This window comes from Paramisgurnus dabryanus, chromosome 2 (assembly GCF_030506205.2).
Source record: "Paramisgurnus dabryanus chromosome 2, PD_genome_1.1, whole genome shotgun sequence".
Taxonomy (NCBI): Eukaryota; Metazoa; Chordata; class Actinopteri; order Cypriniformes; family Cobitidae; genus Paramisgurnus; species Paramisgurnus dabryanus.
The window spans coordinates 29,267,988-29,283,282 of NC_133338.1; the positions used below are offsets into that span (position 1 = coordinate 29,267,988).

At 37.1% G+C, this 15,295-nt stretch overlaps 1 protein-coding gene across 1 annotated transcript in view; it reads right to left on the reverse strand.

The window, feature by feature from the left end:
* The window catches only part of igdcc4 (immunoglobulin superfamily, DCC subclass, member 4), a 154,370-nt gene that overhangs the window by 4,510 nt on the left and 134,565 nt on the right, over nt 1-15,295 (reverse strand). The window contains exons 11-18 of the mRNA XM_065267762.2: nt 10,319-10,549; nt 9,573-9,674; nt 9,289-9,472; nt 7,352-7,479; nt 5,379-5,549; nt 5,131-5,265; nt 3,683-3,785; nt 937-1,153 (exon numbers count right to left, since the gene is read on the reverse strand). Of these exons, the coding sequence (XP_065123834.1) occupies nt 937-1,153; nt 3,683-3,785; nt 5,131-5,265; nt 5,379-5,549; nt 7,352-7,479; nt 9,289-9,472; nt 9,573-9,674; nt 10,319-10,549 (1,271 nt within the window). The remainder of the gene's footprint in view (nt 1-936; nt 1,154-3,682; nt 3,786-5,130; nt 5,266-5,378; nt 5,550-7,351; nt 7,480-9,288; nt 9,473-9,572; nt 9,675-10,318; nt 10,550-15,295) is intronic.

Sequence of the window (15,295 nt, forward strand, 5' to 3'; positions counted from 1 at the left end):
GGGAACAACAGTTACATACGTAACCTAAAGCATTTTCATGTGTCAAACACAACTATGCAAAAAAAGATTTTGGTATGAATCAACAATCGCATACAGAAGATATAAGCATTTAAAGCGAACAGTTTAGCATGTGTGCTTAAAAAGTCTTAAATTTTGATGATATTATCCTACACTACACAGGGAATAATATCAAATTTTTTCCCTGAAAACTTCTTGCATAAAATAGATTCAAGCACTTTCAATGACCTGTATCTATGTATATTTTTACAAACTGCCCAAGACCTTGAATTTTTTTTCCCAGATTCACAAACTGTCAAGGATTTCAAGGACTTGTGGGAACCCTGATTTTTTGTGATTTTCACAAAAGTTTCACAAAATGCCTTCCAGGAAAATTTTCTATTAAAAATATATAAACATACAAATATATCAAATGAAAGAACAGACCCTCTGCTTTTAAACAAACAATAAACAAATACTTTCATCCAATGTATATTTTTTTCTCTGCTTATAAACTCTGAAATGTGGGTATTTTTCTTACAAAATATTTTTTTTAGCAAAAAGCTGAAATAATTGAATTTTTGTGAAGGAATTTTGTTAGAGATCATATTCAGAACAATTATCAAAAAATACATAGAGTTTAAAATTAGTAAACTATTTTTTTGCTTTTTTTATAAATTAATCGCTGTTTTACAGATTAACATAAAAAATAATTAAGAACATGTTTGTTTATGCAAATGTTCTCTCTTAATTAATGAGATATCTCATCAATGGCAGGGAAAGGGTTAAGAACCACTGAAGTAGAAGTAATTTACTGGTCATAGTAAAGATGCTTTTTAGCATCAACAAGAATGTCCTTATTAAAAAAAACACAAGCCCAATGAATAATATAGATTCTAGCCAAATTGAAAATACCTACTGTACATTTTTAACACTTACCTTAGAATCTGGAGGGCCATCGCCAGCCTCTCCCATGAGCCTCTGCTCCTCGCTGGGCTCTGTGACAGATCTGGTGGGGTCTTGCGCACTAGGCGGCATGAGTGTTTCCAACTCATGGCAGTCACTGCAGTCGGGTGTGGCAGCAGGAACCGAGCCCCGGGTCCCTCTTCTGTAATGAGGGCTTAAAGAACCGGAGTCGAGTACACCAGACACATCCCTAATAGTCACAAAGAGAAAGATTATTGAACACTATATAGGTTGTGTGTTTTCTTAATATGATAGTGTCCACACTAGCAGATGATAAGGTTTATTTTAAGTACTGATGTGTTGACACTTCCAATTTTTAAATATTTATAAATCTCACCCTCATTTTATTCAAACACCTGATGGGTTTCTTTGTTTCTTCAGAAACAAAACGCAGAGCATGTCAAGAAGCAGGCCAAGAATTTTTAAAAGTAATGGATTCAAGGTTCCCACACCTTAGTTAACTTCAAATTCAAGGACCTTTCAAGGACTTCCAGGTCCAATACCCTCAAATTCAAGGACTAAATGTGGGGACACATTTCAATTGAGAGCAAGGTTACATCGTGTTACCTTTTAAGATACATTGTTACAGTTCCCTTTTGAGGGAACTCGCGCTGCGTCACTGCGGTGACACTTGGGGCGCCTCCAGGGGTGAGTGCGTCTGAATGTGTATATCAAATTTAACCCATGGTGAAGCTTAACGACACGGAAGCCAGGAAGGATATCGCTATCTGAAATATTGCCAAAGACGAAGTTACAGGGACGCAGGAAGTATGGAAAGAGAGATGCAGCGTCTCGTTCCCTTCTCAGGGAACAACAGTTACATACGTAACCCAAGATGTTTTTATGTGCCAAACACAACTATGCAAAAAAGCATTTTGGTATGAATAAACATTCGCATACAGAAAATATAAACATTTAAAGCAAACATTTTAGCATGTGTGCTTAAAAAGTCTAGAATTTTTATGATACACTACACAGGGAATAACATGGATTTTTTCTTCTTGCATAAAATAGATTCAAGCACTTTCAATGACCTGTACCTATGTATGTACTTTCAAAAACTTCCCAGGGCCTTCAATTTTTCCCCCAGATTCACAAACTGTCAAGGATTTCGTGAAGACCCTGTGGATTATGTTTTAATTTGTTTTTCACCAAACCCTCTGGTATGCTAGCCTGGTAGACTCTCGTACATTCATTTCATTTGTACAGAGAGTCTGGCCAGGCTCCATTGGAAAGCATTACTTCCGTTAAGGAGGGTCCATTGTTGAAGTTTAAAACTATTGGATCTGCCCAGAGTCACTCAGGATCTGCCAATCGCTAACATGTGGTCGTGACGTATATCATGCACCGAAACCGTCTGGAAACAACAAGTCAGAATAATCAGACAAACAAAAGTTAGCAAACCTGGTTCTTGCTCCGGCTTTAACTTGTGTATATTCTGCAGTTTTGCAACAACGGACCGAATAGCTTGTCTCACGTCTTTCTCCGCTGCCATTACTGAACTACAACTCAAACTGACACACAACCTCAACGTCATCGTTCTTAGCAACCCACATCTGTTCGCTGATTGGTCCTGCAGATTTTTGCAGGAGAAAACGAAACTCTATAGAGCCATCCCAGACGTACTGCTGAAGCGAAATTAAAAATAAGCGGAGGCACGTAGGAGGGCGGAGCCAGGCTACTGGTATACATCCAGTACGCTTGAAATATATGTGGAGTTTTTTTTATAATGCTTTTGCTTTCTTTTGAACCCCAAAAATAGCTCCTGTATAGCTCAGTGGTAGAGCAGGAGTGCAAAAGGTCATATACTGTAGGTAAAAATGTATAACTTTTAATGCTCTGTAGGTTGCTTTGGATAAAAGTGTCTGCCAAATGTATAAATATAAATGTAAATCCATAAATGAAGAGGCGGTCAAAATACCCCATCCATTGAAACTAGAATACTCACAATGAAAAAGCACAATGTGTCTAGTAGTCTGAATAGCAAGTGCCCTTTATGTCCTTTCCATTTAAATACATTCACAGCCGGTAGCATCTCCCCAATCTGACGAGTGTATATTAACCCGGCTTCACACAGCTTGTCTGATCTTCCCATATTAATGTCAATGTATACTTTCATGAAAGGCTTAAAACGTAAAGGTCATGTGTATATAATGGACCCACATATTCATTCTGTTACCCGTAATCGCTGCGGTTGACCACAATTGTCAGAAGAAAGTGTAATGAGTTCGGTTCTCTCTTTCTCTAAGTGCAAAAGCCCTACAGACTCAATCGGCCTCTACTGCCGTTCATTAAGCCTGGAGCGCTCTAATAGAACGAGAGCAATCAGGCATGACTCTCTGTCATTCAGCGCTCAATACCGCACATCTGCTACATCTGCTACAGACAGACTCGCACTCACTCGCACACTGTGTGATTGAGCACTGTTATTCACCCGTGTCTCATTCTAGATTGAAGCAACATCCAAAAAGGTCCTTGAAACTTTCATCATTTGAATATATTTCACAAGGCATCAATGTTTTTTTTCATTTCAGCCTATCGGTCATTGAAGGCAGGCAACCCTTGTGGGAAAATAAGTTTCTGCTTGAGCTGTAATTGCTGCAGTGTTGTTCTTTATCTTTAAGATCTTTTAATAATGCCCCCACTAATACTACACTGCTCCCGTTTCAATCAACAGAGCTGTTAAAGAATCAGAAGCTTTACTCTACAAGCCTTGTACCTTGTTTTTCCATTGCGGAGACTGACACACATGCAGAGCAGGATGCAGAGAAGACCAAGACACACCCCAACAATGATACCAGTCACAGCATGGATATCCAGCTCTACAAGAGACAGAGGGAAAGAATGAAAGAGATGTGGAAAAAGTAATTATTATACATAACTAATGCTAATAGTAATTCTGCATAAAATATACTACACTATAATACATATTAATAATAATGTAACACAGTAATAATGAAGCGATATTGTGGGTGTAGATACGTCTCGAGTCCAACTTCCCTCAGACAGCATGTGTGTGTGTGTGTGTGTGTGTGTGTGTGTGTGTGTGTGTGTGTGTGTGTATGAGCCTGGACTGAATCACTTCACACTCCCAGTGGGAGTGCCATTAATTGAGTGTCAGTGATGGGCAGGGGCAGATGGCAGTCTTTACACACACACACAATTTTTAATCTTTGCACACACACAAAACACACACCTGTGATACCTTATACAGTTTCACAGAAACTTGACTGGCAATATAAATAAAAGTTCTGCATTACTAAAGCGATACACAATAAAGTCTGCAGTGATATGTTTCTGCAATTTTCTTATTATCTTTGTAAATTCTAGTATTTAGGCTAAAGTATTTTAAAGTTTAATGGAATAGGACATTTAGTTATACATCATATAATTTCCTTGAACTGTTCACATATATACAGTACTGTGCAAAAGTCTTACTGTAGGCCACCATGCTATTGCTACCATTAGATTTGTTGTTTTTGCAATTGTATAGTGATCATATATAATTATTTCTCAGTCTCTTTATTAGAATACAACCAGAAAATACATAAAATATGTATGTAGTATTAAAACAGTATAAAAGTAATAAGCTGAAGTGTCAAGTATTTAGGATAAACTTGAGCAATAGCAGGAAGCTGCAGGATCTCTTAAACCTAAATGAAATTAAATCCTAATTTCTAATTCTAATCGAATGACTTCAGTCTCCTCAAAAAAGATCAAGATGTGTTTCTTGCCAAGAGAGGTCACACTAAATACTTAGAAGACTTTGGAAATTGTTATGTTTTTAATTTTGTTGACATACAGGTTATTTACTGTATTTTCAATTTGTATCTTAAAAAAGAGTGAAAAATAAATATGGATGGACATTAAAACTTTGCTTAAACAACAAAGCTGGTGATGGTGGCCTAAGACTTTTGCACAGTACTGTCTATGATTTCTTGTTTGAGTTATTTTACAAAATGAGTACTAAACAAAATTATAATACTGTAATTTTACATAATTTTGTGTGTTATTTTGTGACATTAACAAATCAGTTCTTAATGTGAGCTTTACTTTTCCAAGAACCTACGGTAACCATATAACTGTGATGCATTCCAAACAGTGAGACACCTGAATTGGTACACAAGTGGCACAAGTGGCATATACACAGAAAACTGACATACACACCGTATTTCTTTGGCGGAGTATAGACATCCTTCACAGGGGAAAATGGTCCCACTCCCACTTCAGTACAGGCCCCCATCTTAAAATAATAACGGCTGCCACTCAACAGGCCCTGGACCTCGGCGTTGGTGAAAGAGCCTAAAAAAGGGGGAAAAAATGATGAGACCAACAAGAAAATGAGAGCATCCTAATATACAAAAGCACTTGTATGAACATGAATATGTTGTTTCAGTTGCTGTTTGCAGATTCACCATCGTGCGTAACATTTTTCCACAGGTGGTCCGGATTGCTAATGTTCCCAGTGTAGAGGATCCAGTAAGTCAAAATGATACCATTTGGCTCCAGTGGATGGCGCCAGCTAACCAGAACAGAGAATGAGTCCAGTGCACTTAACTGCATGTCCACAGGAGGAGAGGACGGTTCTACGATAAAAACACCCAGTACGACCCATTATATAATCACAAACACACAACACCAAAATGATAGGAGAAACATAATAAGCCGTTATATTAACATTATATATATATATATATATATATACATACATTCATTTTCAAATGGTCATCTTTATAATTCTTCTTTCATTATCTCAGAATGCTCTGACTACACCACTGATCTATATAAATGACTGGATTGCACATGACGTCACACTTGTGAAGCCACCGCGCCACCATGTTTGTATACCCAAACGTTCTATTAAATTAATGGACGTTATCAGATTTTAATGCTAAAACATGAATTTACCAGTCTTCGTTTTTATATGTGAAGTTACCCTGTACATTTTTACAAAACAAACGTCCTAAGCATGTACATAGTTATTTACTGAAAGTTACATTTTGCTTTTTAATCAATTATTATACATTCATCTTTATTACAGTATCATCAGCGGTCAACCGCAGCATATTTAGTATTAATGACAAACTAAATAATCATGCTTTATACCTAAGGGGAAGCAATAATTTGTGGTTTTGTAATTATGTTATCTAAACTTACAAGTTACCTAAACTTAATTAGAGAAATAATGCTGACCTTGTAGCTGAATGTCAAAAAAAAACTTTATTTATACCGTGTCATTAACAGAACATAAACATAAACATTGCAAATAACACCAGAATTAACAATTAATTTGCGTGTACATATCCTAAAAATTATCTTGTGTGACTGATACGCTGTAAAGGGGGGACAATTTAGATCATGATTTTGAATGAAAGTCAATGACGCCCTCTGCCGGTTGGGTATACCAAGATGGTCGCTCGAACTCTGCGCTGGCTTCACCTCACGCTGTTACGTTAACCGTTCTATGCGCAATCCAGTCATTTATATAGATCAGTGGACTACTTTCAAAGAACATACAGTAAAGGTTTTTCTAATAAATAACAACTTCATTTTCAAGCTATAAAATATAGCACACATAGGTCACATGCAATACATACATTTTTTTTGGACTAGTTCTTTTGGCTAACTATCAGTTACATAAGACATACAAGAACCAATGATATTCAAAGTTATCAACCTGCTACCATATCTGAAAATAATAATCATTTTCTCTTGTGTCGCTTCAGAAGACATTTATTAACCCACTGGTGACCTGTGGATTATTTTAATGATGGATGTATGTGCTATTTGGATCTTTGCCTCATTTATCCTCATATAAAAAGATAACATGATGCCATTTTATTAAAAAACGATTTGTTTGTGTATAATTAGGATGGCATGAGGGTAACCAAATTATAAAATAATTTTCATATTTATTCCTTTAAGGACACATTGTCAGCATAATATGAGGTCTACTAAGAGAGTGTCCAGGCCCCCCTAACTCCCCCAAATAGCAGATGAAGCTCCTCTCAGTTAGGATGACACTCCATCGCTGTGGCAACATGGCCCTCCCTGCCATCACTTGGCTAGACTGACTGACAAACTGAAAAACTCTTGGCCAACGAGAGGGGCAACTCCATCTGGGCTTTTAATTAAAGCCAATTATCTTCTTACACTCTCCATATTAAACCCCAAACTGTTAACCTAACACAAACACACAGACACACAAACTCACTCTCGTAGACTCACACTATATGCACATTTATCAATTGACAAACCTAAGGACAATCACGTTTGTATACACGCTACAACAGAGATTCACTCTCACACATTAGCCGACACAAGATAGCATTGTTCTTCTTAACGCATAAGCGTTTTATCAAAGCATTGAAAGCGTCCGTATACTCACTGTCTTGAAGTGTGGACTCTTCCACTGTGCTGCTGAAGGGTCCACTCATATCAACTCCATTAGACTGCACAGCCATTTCATAGCTGGTGAAAGGTTTTAGTGATCGTAGTAAAATCTCCTGAAAAGTGCTGAAAACAGTACAGAGACACATTTATTGGGAGGCTTTTAATGGCAAATATATTATTGTGCTTAAAAATATTAGCTTAAACCCAAGGAACACATAGTAATGTGTACCCCGAATGCACAATACTGTAAGTCAATTTGTATAAAAGCATTTTACAAATAAAAACATGAGGTAACACTTTACAATAAGGTCATATTAAAGGGATACTTCACCGATTTAGCATTCAGCTTTGTATCTGTAGAAACCCGGCAGTATTACTGAATGACCATGTTTCCCTCCATCATTTCCCCCTGAGAGGAGAGATATCTGCATTTTGGTTCTGCAAAAAAGTCCTCCGATGATGCAAAAATCGTCATATTACATCATCGGAGGACTTTTTTGCAGAACCAAAATGCAGATATCTCTCCTCTCAGGGGGAAATGAGGGAGGGAAACATGGTCATTCAGTAATACTGCCGGGTTTCTACAGATACAAAGCTGAATGCTAAATCGGTGAAGTATCCCTTTAATAAACATTAGTAAATGCATTAAAGGGATAGTTCGGCCAAAAATGATATTAAACCCATGATTTACTCACCCCCAAGCTGTCCGAGTTGCATATGTCCATCGTTTTTCAGACGAACACATTTTCGTATATTTTAGAAAATGTTTTAGATCTTTCTGTTGATTAAATGTAATGTTACGGGGTCCACCCATAGTCCACGACCTTCAAGTCCAAAAAAAGTGCGTCCATCCTTCACAAAATAAATCCAAACGGCTCCAGGATGATAAACAAAGGTCTTCTGAGGGTAACCCGTGCGATGTTGTTGTAGAAATATCCATATTTAAAACTTTATTAACGTAAAAACTACCTTCCAGTAGCGCAGCCATCTTAGTCGCGTCCGCATTCAGGATGAGAGCTTACGCAGCCTATGGAGGTTACTCTGCTGTTGCTCTGTCCCCCCGCCCTCCGAATTTGTCATACGTCACTAAGAAAAGTGCGTACACTACGCTAATACTCTCTCCTGAATGCGGACGCGACTAAGATGGCGGCGCTACCAGAAGGTATTTATTTTCGTTAATAAAGTTTTAAATATGGATATTTCTACAACAACACCGCACGGATTACCCTCAGAAGACATTTGTATATCATCCTGGAGCCGTTTGGATTTATTTTGTGAAGGATGGACGCACTTTTTTGGACTTGAAGGTCGTGGACCCCGTAACATTACATTTAATCAACTGAAAGATCTTAAACATATTCTAAAATATCCGAAAATGTGTTTGTCTGAAAAACGATGGATATACGCAACTCGGACAGCTTGGGGGTGAGTAAATCATGGGTTTAATATCATTTTTGGCCTAACTATCCCTTTAACTAACAATGAACAATATAATTTTTCAACATATAATATTCTTGTTAATGTCAATACAATTATTCATGTTAGTTCATGGGTACATTAACTATTGTTAACAGTTACAATGCTTGATTTTATAAATGTATTAGCAAATGCTGAAATTAACTTCAACTACGATTAATAAATACTGTAGAAATATTGTTTATTGTTAGCTAATGCATTAAACCTTATTGTAAAGATCTTCAAATCTAAAGAGCACTGGAAACATAAGTAAATGAGAGTTCAATTTGGAGGAAGCGCCTCTCGATTGGAACAAATCAAGGAAAATTATTGTTTGGTAGATGGGTTTGTGAACGACAGAGGGAGGAAGTGAAATAACAAGTGAGCATGTGAGAAACAGGATGGTGCCGTCACTTTGACTTTGCATAATTTGTGCATACATGAGCATATGGTTTGTGTATATGTACAGTATAACACCTGGTATAGTATGAGACCAGCGATGCATTGCGTATTCCTGCTGGGCTGCAGCGTATAGTATAGTTGATGATGCGCACGCTGCTAAAGCGCGGCTTTTCCCAGCGAAGCCAGATGGAGGTGGAACTGTTCGCGCGGGCTCTGACGCTGATGGGCGGCAGCGGCGGAAGAGCTTCTGGAGTCCGCACTAAGAAAACCACGCACAAAATTGTTTACACTTTTGATACATGTATTATAAAATCTTTAGATACTGTATTATTTAATTTATTTCCCCTCTAATCTCGCACCTCGATCTGTGAACTTTTCTGTTGTGCCCTGCCAGACAGCAGGATACCCTTCAGTCTGTTTATTAAATGCCCACACCTTCACCTCATATAGCCGATCAGGAGCTAAAACAACCAAACAAAAACATAATATTATGTCATTAGATGTATTTAAGAATTGAAAGCATTTAAAGGATTTTATTAAAATGCCCAATAAATAAGCTAACTAGCTTTAAAATTAAAAAAGGAAATGGGTCACCTGTTTTCTGACTTCCAAGATCATGTATTCAAATTCAGTAATATTTTGGTGCAAACTCATCTTTACAGAAACAGGCAGATGAGAAGCAAGAATTGTGCATCCTGCCAAGCCATACAATTCTTTTATTTGTATACTTGGTACAGTGTGCATGGAGTATATTCTGTTTGTATTACATGAGTATCACCCACTGTTACACTCATCTATATAGTGTAATAAGATTTGATTTGACCTGATTTGCTATGAAAAGCATAAAAGAAATACTGCTGTAAATAGGTGTTGGCATCCCATAGTTCTGGGACACGAGCCAAAACACCGGGCCACCGGTTTCTGTTTTTTCTCAAATTGTTGTAATTGCTGACAGCAACAGAAGATCACTGTACAGCTATCAAGCCAATTAACCCTAAGCTCCTCTGCTATACAAGTACTTTAATTAAAAAGATTTTTGTGTGTGTATGTGTATGTGTATGCATAAGCGTACTGTATATGAATAAAGTTACTGCTCATCACTCACAGAGGCCTGTGACCTCATAATGTTTCACCCTCTTCCTCAGTTTGATCTGTTGACCCATCTGGAACCTCTCACTGATCACAGGGTTTTCCTCATTGGCCGACTCCTCTCCATCCATCTCCCGCCAGGAAAGCTTAAAGCCGGTGATCTGTGTGTGATTGGGTGGTGGCTGCCATGTGACGAGGAGGGAATGCATTTTGGCTCTCACTTTGAGCTCAGTGGGAGCAAAGAGCACTGGAAGAGACAAGTGAGAGAAATTGTGAGAACAGTTTTGTGTGTGGATGACAGACCTGGACAATGCATAAGTAATTGCATATGCAAGTTTATAGGGGTGCGCCGCCACGAGATCTTGCGATATTAAAAAGTCAGGAAATTTCTTGTCGAAGAGAAAAAATTTTGATATCAGTAGAAAGTTTTAAGTTTGTGGCAAAACCAAATTCAGTGCTTGCATTGGTACATTTATTCAATTGAAACATAAAGGGGTGGTTTCCCAGCAGTGTTGTAATGTAATGAAGTAAAAATACTTCGTTACTGTACTTAAGTAGAAATGTCACGTTTCTGTACTTTACTTCGCTATTTAAATTTATGTCAACTTTCACTTTTACTCCACTACATTTTCTAGATAAAATGTAAACTTTTACTCCGATATATTTCCACTAAGCATATTCGTTACTCGTTACTACAAAATAAAATCAGAAGAAATGTGTGCGACCTCAATAAGGGAGGTTTTGGCGAATCAGTGCTTCTAAATTGCATTACGCATGCTCCGCACACTCTATTTTAGCGTAGTGTTGTCAAAGGATGAGAAAGCACAACTGTAACTGCAATGAAAGCACCTATCGGAGGACCTCCCGTTATCGTAATCGACCACCCCGACGATGAACAGGGTGAGAAAGCTAACGTTATACACCCATGGCCGTATTTGTAAGAAATGTTTGTGTACATTGGAATTAAAGATTCCCGATTACCGAATAAAGCGCGTCTTATGCCTACCGAAAATCACTTACATTTTGTCATTTAAAAACTCCCCGTCCAACCTGAAGAATTACATCAAGGTACGTTAAAATAATAGTTATTAAGTAAAGCAACAATGTCAATGTGATTCAACATTAGTTATCATAAGCCGTATCAGATAATTATCTGTCTAATGTGATGGTTTAATAAACGTCAACGTTAACGTTACACCGCTGATTTTATTTAATTCACAGAGAACTCTCAACTGAAACGCGCTTAACTGTGTATGGTAACATTATAGCATAACTGCCGGCCGAATATTCCCTCCGGTAGGCTAATGTTAGATTGAGAAATATTTATTAAAAGCTGCTATGTTAATCAGTGGCAGGTTAGAAAGAAAGTGTCAAGGACTGTATTCACGTCTTCAAAAGCATCATACGTTTTGTCAAACTTGAGATTTCCTTTTATGTTAATTAACTCAAAACTCAGTGGTTATAGGATAATGTTGTGCTAATGTTATACATTGTGAATGTACGTTTGCATTGTTGATCAAAGTCACAGTGCTTTCATTGCCACACAACGAGTTGGCATTTTTTCTTAGTAGAGCAGCTAACTTAAAGGGATACTCCACTTTTTTCAAAAATATGCTCATGTTTTGAAAGAAATAAGTTATTTTTTTTCATTTTTACCTGAAGTTCATACAAAAGTGAAATTTCAGCTTTTTTATTTGATGTCAGCTCTAAATATGTTGTTTGCTCTTCGAATTTAAGAGAATTGTGCCTGAAAAGTCCTGGAAAAAACAGATTTTTATTTGATGATTGAGATTAAGAAGATAATGGGAACCCTGAATATGCTTTACTATAAGAAAGCCACAATAAAGTTCACAATCAAAGTTCTAACCGTTTGCTTTAAAAAAAAAACTTTTTACTTTTACTTCAAATACTTAAGTACATTAAATATCAGAAAATTACTTTTGATACTTAAGTACAGTATATATTAGATACTTTAAGACTTTTACTTAAGTAATATTTTAAAAGATAACTTTCACTTCTACCAAAGTCTTTTTCTAGTACAATACTTGTACTTTTACTCAAGTATTGCTTTCTAGTACTTTATACAACACTGTTTCCCAGACAGGGCTTATCCTAGTCCCAGACTAAAATGCATGTTTAATCATGTGTCCCATTAAAAATTCCTGTCTGAAATTGATTCTGAATCCCAAGGCTGCGATTCTGTGTTTCATGCACAGCTTGTGCGTGTACTACGGTATTTGGTCAGTAGGAAGTCCTTATCAATCTAAAATCATTATGAGTCGTAATCGTTTATAACATGCATTTATAAAGCAAAACTTGTTAAACAAAATCATTTAAAATATTCTTTATTATCATGAAAATACGTGCATATTTTGCCACTCGCAAATTTCACCCACTCGCCTATTTTGGCATTCTCATATTTTGCCACTCGCAAATTTTGCCACTCGCATATTTTGCCACTCACAAATTTGCGAATGGAAAAATATGTACATATTTTGCCTTTCGCAACATTGACACTTGCATATTTTACAAAAATATGCTAATATTTTTCCAAAATAATGCGCATATTTTTACATTCTCAAATATTGCCACTAGTATATTTTGCATTCTTAAATTTTGCTACTCGCATATTTTGCCACTTTCGCCACTTGCATATTTTGCCACTCACAAACTTCCCCCATTTGCATATTCTGCCACTCGCCAATTTTGCCACTCGCAAATTTTGCTATAATTATGCGCATATATTGCCAACCGCACATATTGCCACTCGCAAATTTTCCCCACTCGCCTATTTTGCCATTCTCATATATTGCCACTCGCATATTTTGTCACTCACAAATTTGCAAATAGAAAAATATGCGCATATGTTGCCTTTTGCAACTTTGCCACTCGCATATTTTACTAAAAATATGCACATATTTTGCCAAAATTATGCACATATATTGCCACTCGCATATATTTCCACTCGCAAATTTTCCCCTCTCGCCTATTTTGCCATTCTCATATTTTCCCACTCACATGTTTTGCTATAATTATGCGCATATATTGCCACTCGCATATTTTGCCACTAGCATATTTTGCTATAATTATGCGCATATTTTGCCACTCGCCAATTTTGCCACTCGCTAGTTTTGCTATAATTATGCGTATATATTTCCACTCGCATATTTTGCCACTCACAAATTTCCCCCACTCGCCTATTTTGCCATTCTCATATTTTGCCACTCGCCAATTTTGCCACTCGCATGTTTTGTTATAAATATGCAAATATATTGCCACTCGCACATTTTGCCACTCACAAATTTCCCCCACTCGCCTATTTTGCCATTTTCATATTTTGCCACTTGGCAATTTTGCCACTTGCATATTTGTTATATTTATGCGCATATATTGCCACTCGCATATTTTGCCACTCGCAAATTTACCCCACTCGCCTTTTTTGCCATTCTCATATTTTGCCACTCGCCAATTTTGCCACTCGCATGTTTTGCCACTCACAAATGTGCGAATGGAAACATTTTCGCATTTTTTGCCTTTCGCAACTTTGCCACTCACATATTTTACTATAAAAATGTATGCAAATATTTTGCCAAAAATATATGCATATTTTGCTACTCACAAATTTTGCTACTCGCATATATTGCCACTTTTGCCACTTGCATATTTTGAAACGCGCAAACTTCCCCCATTCGCATATTCTGCCACTTGCCAATTTTGCCACTCGCATGTTTTGTTGTAATTATGTGCATATATTGCCACACGCATATTTTGCCACTTGCATGTTTTGCTATAGTTATGCGCATATATAGCCACTCGCATGTCTTGCTATAATTATGTGCATATTTTGCCACTTGCCAATTTTGCCACTCGCATGTTTTGCTATAAATATGCGCATATATTGCCACTCACATATTTTGCCACTCGCATGTTTTGCTATAATTATGCGCATATGTTGCCACTCGCATATTTTGCCACTCGCAATCTTCTCCCACTCACCTATTTTGCCATTCTCATATTTTGACACTAGCATGTTTTGCTATAATTATGTGCATATAATGCCACTCGCATATTTTGCCACTCACATGTTTTGCTATAATTATGCACTCAAATATTTTGCCACTCGCAAATTTCCCCACTCGCCTATTTTGATATAGCTATGCGCATATATTGCCACTCGCATATTTTGCCACTCGCATGTTTTGCTATAGTTATGCGCATATTTTGCCACTCGCATGTTTTGCTATAGCTATGTGCATATTTTGCCACTCGCAGATTTTGCCACTCGCATGTTTTGCTATAGTTATGCACATATTTCGCAACTCGCATGTTTTGCCACTCGCATGTTTTGCTATAGTTATGCACATATATTGCCACTCGCATATTTTGCCAGTCGCATTTTTTGCTATAATTATGTGCATATTTTGCCACTCACCTATTTTGCCACTCGCATGTTTTGCTATAATTATGCACATATATTGCCACTCGAATATTTTGCCACTTGCAATTTTCCCAACTCGCCTATATTGCCATTCTCATATTTTGCCACTCGCATGTTTTGCTATAATTATGCACATTTAATGCCACTTGCATATTTTGCCACTCTCATGTTTTGCTATAGTTATCCGCATATATTGCCACTTGCATATTTTGCCACTCACATATTTTGCTATAGTTATGCGCATATATTGCCACTCGCATATTTTGTCACTCGCATGTTTTGCTATAGTTATGCACATATTTTGCCACTCGCATGTTTTGCTATAGCTATGTGCATATTTTGCCACTCGCATATTTTGCCACTCGCATGTTTTGCTATAGTTATGCGCATGTATTGCCACTCAAATATTTTGCTGCTTGTATTTTCTACTATAATTATGCACATATATTGCCAATCGCATATTTTGCCACTCGCATTTTTGCTATATTTAAGTGCATATTTTGCCACTCGCCAATTTTGCCACTCGCATGTTTTGCTATAATTATGCGCATATAT